Raw genomic sequence first — 12,500 nt, 5'->3', positions numbered from 1 at the left:
AACTTTCGCACCATTTTTTCTAATTTTTTATGAATATTTTTGAAAATCTGCGATGCTCTATGCTTCCCATCAACAAGCCTTGTTCAAGTTGAAGGTCGGCGACGAGTGCTGCCTCGTAAGGTGGGCAGCTCACGAGCCGCCACAGGAAGCGCAGGACATTGACTGAAGCGACTGAAGCCTCAAAAGGGAGCTGAACTGTTATAAACTCTAACTCAAGTAATGAAACAAACACACGGGAGTGTTGAGGACCTGCCGACCACCCACGCAGGGGAGGGCAGTAAGGTAGGGGAGTAGTATCAAAACAATGACAACTCCCTTACGGCGGAGACCACCAGATACGTTGTCAACAGTAATTAAAGTTACAAGTATTTCACAACGTAAAAGTATATTTCCATTTATTCATATATACATGCATATATATGTATAAGATAAATGAAAACAAACACAAGAAAAAAAAATGAAACGGAAAAACAATCACTGGCTCGTCTTTCAGCTAGGCCGAAAGTATACCCCTATAAATAGCAGAGGGTTTGTATTTACACCGGAACAGCTGTTGGCTAATACAATTACATGTGTGTGTAGATAGTGAATAAGGTAGATTATAAGTAGAAGTGTAATTCTGGTCCGTAGTAACCCCAAACCCATAATCCCTCTCTAGAAGGGAGAGAGGGAGTAGGTTTGAGGATATTAGTATGATGACTACAAGGTAAGAATAACTGGAATAAACAGAGGTACCATCATTAACTCTAGGCTGTTTTTCATTTGACTTATGTAAATTAATGGCTTTAGAATTATTATTATTATTATTACTACAGCAAAGCTACAACCCTCCTTGGAAATGCAGGATGGTATAAGCCAAAGGGCTACAAAAGGGCAAGTAGTCCAGTGAAGAAAGGAAATAAGGAAATAGATCAACTAACAGATAAGTTATGAACAATATAAAATATTTCAAGATAAGTAACAATGCCAATATAGATATGTAAGTGAAACAGATACCAGGGTATAGCACATATTTACACAATGATAAAAGAAAATCAAACCAGTTTACTTCCCTTCTAAAATAAGATAATGTTGAATAGATTCATATATTGCATTTTATTCAAGTAAAAAAACATTCAATACAATAACATATAGTACATACTTTGGAGTCAGAGATACAACATATGAGTCTGTCTGATAGAGAGTCTGAGACTTGTTGTTTTTGACATTTGCTGCCCGAACTTTACCCTCTAGCAATCCATAGACAATCGGTCCTTCCAAAGGCCAAATCAGACAGGTTACCTGTGAGGACTGCACAAACTTATTGCAGATAACTTTTTTCTCTCCCCTGGCAAAGAAACATAAAATAGTTTAATATTACATGTCAAAACAGTTAAGGAGCTGCACGCTATGTCATCATAGTAGGATTAAATCAAAATCTTGAGAACTATTACATTATAAGGTTTAAATCTATTTTACACTTTGTGTCACTGCTCATAAATTTAGTTTTTCATTTGTGGCCACGTCATAATTATCATCCCACAAACCCCTTTCTTCCAGTATCCATTAGTTTTTCCACATATAAATACACAAGAAAGCACTTCAAATAGATCAAATTAACAAGGACCTGTAATAATTGCTTACCATTCTTCTCCAATTTTGTACACATAAATTATGTTATCAGTCTGTCCAATGGCAATTTTGGTGCTATCTGGAGAGAAAGCAATAGCCTTAACAAGGTAGCTCTTCTTCCCATACTGAAAAATTAATGAAGGTTAAAGACTGAAATAAATATATATACAAATAATACAGCACTCTAAAATGTAGGCTTCAAGGATATACAGCTTTATCAGCTTTATCTAATTTTCTTCTTGAACTTGAAATCTGTCACTTGTTACTAAATAAGATAGGGAATTCAGAGTAAATTCAAGTATTAAGTGGGCTACCGAATAAAAGAATTACAGTAGCAATTCCGACTTGTAAGAATGAAAACCTTTATCAAGAATGTTAAAAAATCAAGAATCTTCAAGATATGAACATACAGTATATATTTTAAGTCATACTCTTCAAAATAAATCTGCCTTTTCACTCCCAAACACACCTATATGTGGTGGAACCCAACAAAATCAAACCATTACACCTTTCAGTCCAATAATAATAAACCATTCTAAAATCTTTAAAACTAGAGGGTTACTTGAATTAAAAACTTCTAAAGCTTGAAGGATACTCCTTGCATCACTAAAAATTGTAAAATTACCCTCCTTCTCCAACGCTATTTTCTCAATAGCGGTTAGTATGCCAAACAGTTCGGCAGTAAATATGGGAGCTGTTAGAGGAAGTGCACCTCTACAATTAAAATCATTACTATGTACTCCAAATCCAACGCTAGCATCAGATTTGGAGCCAATAGTATATATAGATAAAAGTCGATCCCCTATGTTCTACAACAAGTTCCATTAAAAGAGACCTGGATTCTAAGTCAGTCATATTGTTCTTAACTCCAATAAAGTATTTACAAATACAGTAGATACCTCTGGTAATTTCCATCTAGGCGTTGATGATACCTTAAATGGAAGCACCTTAATTCTAATTATATCAAGACTGTTTAATAATTTTTTCACCCAAAAGCCATAAGGTTGAGGAGATTTTGGCTGCACTTCAAAGTATGAGTGCCTTACAAGGCTTGCAGTCTGAAAGGCTAAAGAATTAGGGAGTCTTTGCATTCTAAACCAATACCGAATAATAAAAGACATTCGGTAAAGGTCTAGAGGTAACTCTCCAGCATCAACAAGGAGACTTAGGATAGGTGAGGTTTGTAAATTCTCCTGTGGACAATCTAATACCAGCATGATGTATTGAATCTAATATCTTTGACCAGCTTGGGGCGGCTGAGGTGTATAGTTCACATCCATAACTAATTTTGGAATAAATCAAGGCCTTATAAAATTTTAAAATAGTATTGCGGTCTGCCCCCATGATATATAGAACAATACTTTTAAAATATTCAGAGCCTCATCACATTTAGCTTTTAAGGCCTTTAAGTGAGAAACTCATGTAAGCCTACAATTAAATATCAAACCTAAAAATTTAGTTTCACTTACACATGCAATTCGTGGACCTTTGATGTATATATCCGGGTCTGGATGTACTCCCCGGATACGACAGAAATGGACAAAAGTAGTTTTACTTGTCGAGAACTTAAATCCATTCATATCAGCCCACTGAATAATTTCATCAATAGAGAGTTGTATTTTTCTCTCAACCATTGCCATTCTAGCTCCAGTAAATGATATTGAAAGATCATCCACAAATAATGTTGAGAGAACATCCCAGGGAATGACTGAGGCTATCCCATTAATTGCTAGTGCAAACTAGGTTCACTCAGCACACTACCCTGAGAGACTCCTCCTTCCTGACATTTACTCTCTGATAGAGTTTCCCCCACTCTCACTTGAAAAACTCTATGTGAAAGAAATGATTGGATAAACAGTGGTAGCTCTCCTCTTAATCCTTATTCGTGAATTGTTTTAAGTATACCATATCTTCACGTGGTATCATATGCCTTATCAAGGTAGAAAAAGTCTGTCACATGGTGCTGTTTGGAAGCATAGGCTTCACAAATAGAGGACTCAAGTAGTATCAACACATCAGTTGTTGAGTGCATTTTTCTAAATCCACATTGAATGGGTGATAAAATAACCTTCTTTTCAAGGTACCACATCAACCCTGCATTGACCATCTTCTCCATGATTTTATATAAACAAGATGTCAATGCAATAGGTCGATAGTTTGCTGCTGAAAACTTGGCCTTACCTGGTTTTAAAAAGGCTAAAATAATGGCTAGTTCCCTAACACTTGGGTAACTATGATCATGCTATATTCTATTGATAATGCTTAACATAAATAACATTATATTAAAATGTACATGTTTAATCATTGCATATGGAATTCCATCGGGTCCAGGGTCTGTATCGTTATAAGTAGCAAGTGTGGAATCAAGTTCTCTTTCAGTAAAAGGAAAATTATAAGATTTTTCCCTTCCTGTTGCAAAATTTAAAATTTTCTTTTCTTCGATGCTTCTATATTGGCGACCAGGAGCTGCTACACACTTGCATGATACATTTGAAAAATGATCAGCCAGGGCATTGCTAACATCATTTGCTTCAGTCACATACTGACCGTTCACTTTCAACACTGGTGGTGGGTTTGGGGTAAATTTGCAAGCAGTCTTATTTATTTTCCTACATACAGAAAATGGTAGTGTTCTACTTTTAATGGAAGAAATGAAAGACACCCAAGACTGGCTCTAGCTTCTTTCATGGCACGACGGAACGGTGCTCTACACCTTTTGTGTTATCAATTTTTCATCAATACGGCATCTACACAATCTAGTCAGAGATTTTCTGGTGACTCTGTGCAAGACTGTTAATTCTGAAGACCACCACGAGACTGGTCGTCGTTTGAATTATCCTGTGGTTTTTGGAATCGAATTGATTCCTGCTGTATGGAGAGTTCCATTCAGTAGGTCTATGGCATTATCAATACTTTCAAACTGTTCTGCACTCCCCTCGATTTCACTTAGCTCATGAAATTAACCCAGTCTGCCTTGTCAAGATTCCATTGTGGCAATCTTTGTAAAGGCAGATGCTTGTTGGTGTTTATAATGATTGGTGTATGATCACTAGTATGCTAATCATCTAATGTCCTCCAATCAAAATCAAGAAGGCAGTTAGAGCTTGCAATTGAAAGGTCAATGCATGACAAGGTACCTGTCTGAACGTGGAAGTACGAGGACTCCTATATGAAGGAGTCAGACATCCTCATTCTCCACAATTGATGAGATAATATTGCCTCTTGTGTTTCCCAAAACATCATCCCATAAAGGAAGTCTACCATTCATATATCTCAGTAAGAGAAAAGGTTGAGGGAGTTCTTGAATGACCTCTGCTAAATCATCATATAAAATATTATCATTTGGAGGTAAGTACTGAGAGCATATTGTATATTTTCTGCCTACATCAATTTGTACAACCACTGCCTGCAGGGGTGAAAAAATAGACAAACATCTTGACGAACAACATGAGACTTCTGCCATGGCTCCCTGTTTGTTGATTATATTGTACGAATAGACAAAGGTATTTGGAGAACATCTTGACAAAAATACATGAGACTTCTGCCATGGCTCTCTGTTTGTTGATTATATGGTGTTCTATAGCTAACATACTCTTGAGGACTAGGAGTGTTATTTAATAGTCTTTCAGCATTTCCCACACTTTTATGTTCTAAATTAGATTTGTTGAGGGCAGCTTCCTCCAACTTATACAGCTCGCAGCTCTTGTCTGTGGATTTATGATTCGAGATGTCATTTAAACACCTGCCTCTAAGTGCACATTCTCCATGGTAAGATTTGGAGAAAATACCACACATTTTCTCATTTTTGCAAACCTTAGACGGGTGCCCAAATTTAAAACAAAGCATTTAGTGGCTTCTGCTTGAATGGTCTTACTTTAATTACTTTGTTTTCAATAATAATATGGAAAGGTACATCAGCATCCTGGAATGTAAGGATTATCATTGATATACCTTGGGATTTGTGAACTTTCCATACATTTAGTGGACACATGGCCAATATCTCCTCCTCTGTAAATTCCTACAGATCTCTGTTAAAAACTACTCCCCTTCCGTAGCTAAAATTTAGGTGGGGTTTGACGTCTAACTTAATGTCATCATTAGTGTACTTGATTTGGCATGGATAAGGAAACTATTTTTTCCAAAACGAGATACAGTATATGGCTCGGTGCAATAGTTCCTACTTTTTTCTGAATTAATTTGCATATTTTAAAATAATTCCCTGTAACCCCTTTTGATTCAGCTATAAGCCACATTGGTGGTTTTGGCTTTCTCTGGGAAGGCATAACTAAATCGGCGTCTTTTTCCAACCAATCGGCAGGCCTATACACATCCAAATCCTTTGGTACCTTATCGCAGAGAGCAGCCGCGACATTCAAGTTATCAATTTTAATATTATTCAAGTTACTTATAGCACTAAATGCTTTGTCATAACTACTGAAAGATATCCATGAATAGAATACCATTTTTCATCATTAAGTTTTATCCCTAGTTCTTTTATACATCCATAGCACTCAAATGCTTTATATAGATCATCGTAGTTTGTCTCTATTGGAAATTGGGTAACATGAAGGATTCAAAGTTTCCTTGTGTTACCCAAATTACTCTATTTTGGAATATAAGTAGAATGGTCCTTTCCCGTTCCGAGGTCATCAACAGAACTTTCCTTATTCAAATTATCAGAGGCCGTCAACAGTGCCGGGGGAGATTCAGCATATCCAGGGGATGGAGGGTCATTGTTTGAAGGGTCCATAGTTAAGGGTGGGGCTTTCCTTATGTTTTTTGTTGGTTATTTTGTTGGTACACCTGCTTGAGAATTTTAAGAAAGTATCATACGTTGGAAATGAAATTTTCATTCTTCACTTTCGGCACAATGAGAGTATACTTCCCAGATGGTCCAATCCATACCCTACCCAAAGGATAGCACCAAAACAGATATAGAGGCACAGGTGTAAGCTAAACCCACCTGTTAGGACTGGGACCAAGAAAATATGGAATCATCCTCTTCATATCTGTAATGATGGGCTTCCAGCCAGAAGTAAAGAGTCCCACCTCAAGGATTGGATAACCCAGGATTCCGATGACCCAACCCTTGAGAATAGTTCCACCAAAAAGGTCCACACCACCTTCGGGATGGCTGAGATCATCCAATACTCTCATATATAGCTTTGAATGCAAATACCTCCCAACTGTGATCCCTTCTCCCATACATCTAAGCAGGCAATAATAACAAATGTGGAAATATCCACGCCATTTAAATAAAATAAAAATAAATAAATTGATTGATTGATTTAAGGTTTTCTGGCATCCTGACATCTAAGGTCATTGACGCCAATATCATTCATTTTATATAAAAATTAAAAGAATATTCAATTAAAACGATAAAAGTTGAATGTCATTATAGAAGTTGAATAGTTTTCGAAAGACCTGCTTCTGAAATAATCTAAAAATGCACCACGCATAGTAGGACACATCATGTTCAAGAATCTTGGCAAAAGGATGAATCTGCCACCCTCACCTCGAGCCTCAAACAGATATCTATTTCTTAAGTTATTATAATTGGGGCATTCAGTCAACAAATGCCTCACTGTTAAAGGCACAAAACAATTGTCGTAATACGGTTGGTGTTGGCCCTTCAGAAGAAACTCGTGTGTCAACCGAGTGTGACCAATACGGAGACGACAAAGAGTCGTCTCCTATTTTCGGGGCATCATGTTATACCTCCGAGGTAATATGACATTTGTTACTTCTCTCATTTTTGTGCCATCTAGACTATCCCAGTGCTGTTGCCATTTATTACAAAACAACTTCTTGATGTAAGGTAGGAAATCATTAGAGGGAATGAGATACCTTCTTGGTAGCAACTCGGATACCGCATTCTTCGCCAGTAAATCTGCCTTCTCATTCATAGAGACACCTACATGTGCTGGAAACCAATAAAATCAAACTGTTATAGCTCTCAGTCCAATAATAATAAACCATTCTAAATTCTTTAAAACTAGAGGGTTACGAGAATTAAAAACTTCTAAAGCTTGAAGGATACTCCTTGCATCACTAAAAATTGTAAAATTAACCTCCTTTTCCAAAGCTATTTTCTCAATAGTGGTTAGTATGCCATACAGTTCGGCAGTAAATATGGGAGCTGTTAGAGGAAGTGCACCTCTACAATTAAAATCATTACTATGTACTCCAAATCCAACGCCAGCATCAGATTTGGAGACATCAGTATATAAAAAAGACGATACCATATGTTCTGCAACATGTTCCATAAAGAGAGACCTGGATTCTAAGTCTGTCATATTCTTCTTAACTCCAATAAAGTATTTACAAAAAGATACCTCTGGTAATTTCCATGGAGGCGTTGATGATACCTTAAATGGAAGCACCTTAATTTTAATTATATCAAGACTGTTTAATAATTGTTTTACCCGAAAGCCATAAGGTTGAGGAGATTTTGGCTGCACTTCAAAGTATGAGTGCCTTACAAGGCTTGCAGTCTGAAAGGCTAAAGAATTAGGGAGTCTTTGCATTCTAAACCAATACCGGATAATAAAGGGATTTTGACGAAGGAAAAATCTATTTCTGGGAAGAGGCTTGTGACGCCCGGTGAGAAAGGTCCTTCTTTGTACCTTTCCTAATATAAATCTTCCAAATATACTAGAGAAAGATAAAAGCATGGAATGCAGAGGTTACAACCCTCGCGCGAACACCTTGTAGGTGTCGTGTATTAAACAAAGGCGCGCGAAAAACCACTATTCACAGGTTGTCTTCCATTTAGATAATCCCTTCATCAATGGGGAGGGCCGTGACAGGCCCTAGAGAACATAGTTGAACTACCCCACCGACACCTACCACGCACGCCCTCTAGGACATCCTTCTGCAAGAACATATGGCTTGGCAAGGAAAAAAGAGGGGGGGGTCCGTACCAAATAACCGGGAAGGGTTTCACCGGGCGTCACAGGCCTCTTCCCAGAAATAGATTTTTCCTTCGTCAAAATCCCTTTTCTGGGGCGGCCTGTGACGGCCGGTGAGAATGTACCAGAGAATGCCTTCCAAGCCCAATACCATAATAACATAATAAAGGAGAAAACAAACACCATGTAAGGCAAAAATATAATACTGTAAGTAAACATAAATCATAAACTAGCCATAGGCATAGGGGACGTAATGCTAAAATAATATGAAGACAAGGGATCACCTGAGTGTCCAGTCGTAAAAGGTATCAACCTTACATGTCTAAGCATATCTAAACTTTAAAGGAATGGTAATTACAATAACAGTTAAATCATAGCAATTAAACATGGTAAAATAACTTAGGGCTAACGAACCACCCAGGAGAGTGGCGACGGGGTGTGAGAGGTGGTTAGGAGGGAGGAGAGAAGAGATGGAATAAAGAAATAATCAGAGATTAATGGGGGGAGATAAGACTCCCCGCTGCAACCATAGGGTATTTAAGGGCCTGTAAGTTCTTTAGATAGTGGCGTTTGAAAAACATAGGAGATTTCCAACGCGTGTATTTTTTAAGGTCATCAAAGTCCATGTTCTGGAAGTAATTGATAGAGGTAGCTATTGACCGTATATCATGAGCATGGGGAAATGATTCCGGGTTAGCATGTTTAATGAAGTAGAGGATTTGTTGTCTGATACCTTGAATGGTCATAGTACCCCCTTGTTCCCTGATAAATAAGGGGCCAGACGAGCGGGTGGCAGATCTAGCTAAAAAGGTCCTGAGAGTAGTGACTGGACACAGCGAAGGATCCTGGGGAAGTGAGATGATCTTCCAAGGGGACCACCTATTTTGCGGGTCCTCATTTTTAGCTAGGAAAGCTCTGTCTGGGGAAAGCAGTACTTCGCCTGTAGGGAGGAAATCTATGTTTTCCGGGTTACGTGAGAGAGCTGCTAGTTCTGAGATTCTAGCACCTGAGGCCATAGCTGTTAGAAATACTGTAACGTCTTCCTAAGCAGAGTAATATAAGAGCAGGACTCGTTGTCCGTGTCCGACGCGAGTTTGAGGACATTGTTCAGAGACCAAGAGACTTTTTGCGGCCGATCCAAAGGCCGAAGCCTAGCACATGCTTTTGGAATAGATGAGAAATAGGAATCAGCCAGGTTAATGTTAAACCCAACCAGGAATATCTTCTTCAAAGCTGACTTGATGGTAGTTATAGTGCTAGCTGCCAAGCCCTTGTCAGATAGGAACCTAAAGAACGAGATGGCTAAATTCGGAGTCATACGAGTGTGGTCTGAATTCTTTAGGAAACCTGCTAATTTCTTAACAGCCGAATCATATTGACGAATTGTCGAGTCCCTTTTGTCCGCTTCGATGAAGAGAACGTTTTCCGGGTCAATGTTTGCGTCTTTATGAGCTGCAAACTTCATGAAGTCCACAAAGTTAGGGTTTTGGCTATCCTTGAGGAATCTGACACAGTCTGTGTTTGAATTACTTGGGTTAGTTTGGGGAATGGAATCCGGAAGGGTCGGAGTTTCAGCTCGAGGAGGAGAGGAACCCAACTGCTCTTTGGCCAGTGAGGTGCTACTAAGGCCACTGCCCCCCGGAAGGAGCATAGTTTGTGCAATACTTTCATTAGAAGATTCACTGGTGGAAATAGGTAAATCTTCCTCTAATGGCTCCAATCCAGGGTTAATGCGTCTATGGCATAAGCCTGAGGGTCCATGTTTGGTGTCACATAACACGGAAGTTTGTGATTCATCTGAGTTTAGGAAAGGTACAAAGAAGGACCTTTCTCACCAGCCGTCACAGGCCGCCCCAGAAAAAGACATTCGGTAAAGGTCTAGAGGTAACTCTCCAGCATCAACAAGGAGACTTGTGATAGGTGAGGTTCGTAAATGCTCCTGTGGACAATCTAATACCAGCATGATGTATTGAATCTAATATCTTTAACCAGCTTGGGGTGGCTGAGGTGTATAGTTCACATCCATAACTAATTTTGGAATAAATCAAGGCCTTGTCTTATTTTACAATAGTATTGCGGTCTGCCCCCATGATGTATGGGACAATACTTTTAAAATATTCAGAGCCTTAACACATTTAGCTTTTCAGGCTTTTAAGTGAGACACCCATGTAAGCCTACAATCAAATATCAAACCTAAAAATTTAGCTTCACTTGCACATGCGATCGGTTGACCTTTGATGTATATATGAGGGTCTGAATGTACTCCCCGGATACGGCAGAAATGGAAAACCGGAGTTAACAATGTGATACCGATGAAGACTTCACAGTTTCATTATTACGGTCCCTTTTTCATCGAATCTCCGGCTTCACTGGAGATAACACAAACATTCAGTATTACGTACCGCTGAGGATCACGTTTTCACGATGACGGACCTTTGTCACTAGTTCTCCGTTACAAACAGAGATCAATCAGACGATCAGAATCAGGGTATGAACCCTTTTTCATGAATAATCACAATATCGTTATTACGATCCTTTTCATCGAATCTCCGGCTTAACCGGATATCGTACAGGCGATCAGCATTGAGGTTAATATTAGTTTTCCTCTGGTGTTCACGTTGTCACTATGACGGACCTTTGTACCGGGGATTGTTACCGGAGCTCCGGTACAGACAGAGATCACTCAGACCACGGGTGGCCAATCTCTTGTTTTGCTGTAAAGGAAAGGATTTAACATGAATACAAAGTAAACTGTACTTACTTTAATGACACTTTGAATTTGCGTTGGTAATATTCATTAGTTATTCTTGAAAGTCCTAATAAAAATATATGAACATAACTATGCCTATATTTATGCATATATTTAATTCTAACTATGTATAAATATGGATAAATATCCGTACAACATCGTGTTCAAATAGAAATAAATTGATTATGCCTATATTTATGCATTTTCAATTCTAACTATGCCTAAATATGAATAAATATCCATACAACATAGTGTTCAAATAGAAATAAATTGATTGTGCCTATATTTGTGCATATTCAATTCTAACTATACCTAAATATGAATAAATATTCATACAACATCGTGTTCAAATAGAAATAAATTGATTATGCCTTTATTTATGCATATTCAATTCTAACTATGCCTAAATATGAATAAATATTCATACAACATCGTGTTCAAATAGAAATAAATTGATTATGCCTTTATTTATGCATATTCAATTCTAACTATGCCTAAATATGAATAAATATCCATACAACATAGTGTTCAAATAGAAATAAGTTTCCACTCAGTACTGGGAACCGAACGTTGGCCCCTTCTAATGAAGGGCCGGGTCGAGACTAACCATGCCATGAGAGGCTATCTACTGTTCCTTGAAACTCTGGTCAGTGAACAGATGAATCAATAGAATACTAATAGCCAGTAAATAATGTTAGACCCGGTTCTGAACGTCTGAGTCAGGGGTGGCCAACCTGTGGCGGATGCGCCAACAGTGTCACATTTCATGAATACAAGTGTCGAACTATACCCCAAAAGATAGTACATTAAATGACTTTTCTTTAAAATTGATTTTTATGAGTTATACAGCTGATCCCAGCCTGTGAATAGGATCACTAACCAAAGTTCAAGGAACATCCAGACTTATGTCCCCTTTCTGTTACAGAAGGTTCGCCTACATGGTTCCCGTCAGGATGATGATGAATCTCTCTGGCCTGCAAGAGAGGCTCTCCGCCCTTGGGTATCAAGGTTGGGAAGAAATGCTCCATCTAGAGGTCCCTATCTCCTCAGAGTGTCCTCTCTAAGGTTGGACGACGACCCCATGGACGGGCAGGTAGGTGGGGATGAGTTTTGAGCCTTCAGCTTTGCAATTACCTACGTCACTGACCTAGGACCCTTAATGGATCCTGATGTTCATGTTACCCTGCATAAACCGTGACTGCTAAAAGCAACACATTCTAGGGAAAACC

The 12,500-nt window shown here is 38.5% G+C and overlaps 1 protein-coding gene across 1 annotated transcript in view; it reads right to left on the bottom strand.

Moving 5' to 3' along the window:
- The window catches only part of Oseg2 (intraflagellar transport protein Oseg2), a 245,987-nt gene that overhangs the window by 58,110 nt on the left and 175,377 nt on the right, over positions 1-12,500 (bottom strand). Inside the window, exons 3-4 of the mRNA XM_068387595.1 lie at positions 1,624-1,736; positions 1,142-1,327 (exon numbers count right to left, since the gene is read on the bottom strand). Coding sequence (XP_068243696.1) covers positions 1,142-1,327; positions 1,624-1,736 — 299 coding nt within the window. The remainder of the gene's footprint in view (positions 1-1,141; positions 1,328-1,623; positions 1,737-12,500) is intronic.

Source organism: Palaemon carinicauda, chromosome 15 (genome assembly GCF_036898095.1).
Source record: "Palaemon carinicauda isolate YSFRI2023 chromosome 15, ASM3689809v2, whole genome shotgun sequence".
In the NCBI taxonomy this organism is placed as follows: domain Eukaryota; kingdom Metazoa; phylum Arthropoda; class Malacostraca; order Decapoda; family Palaemonidae; genus Palaemon; species Palaemon carinicauda.
Note: the sequence above shows the minus strand (reverse complement) of the source record. Positions and strands in the feature narration are given on the sequence as shown.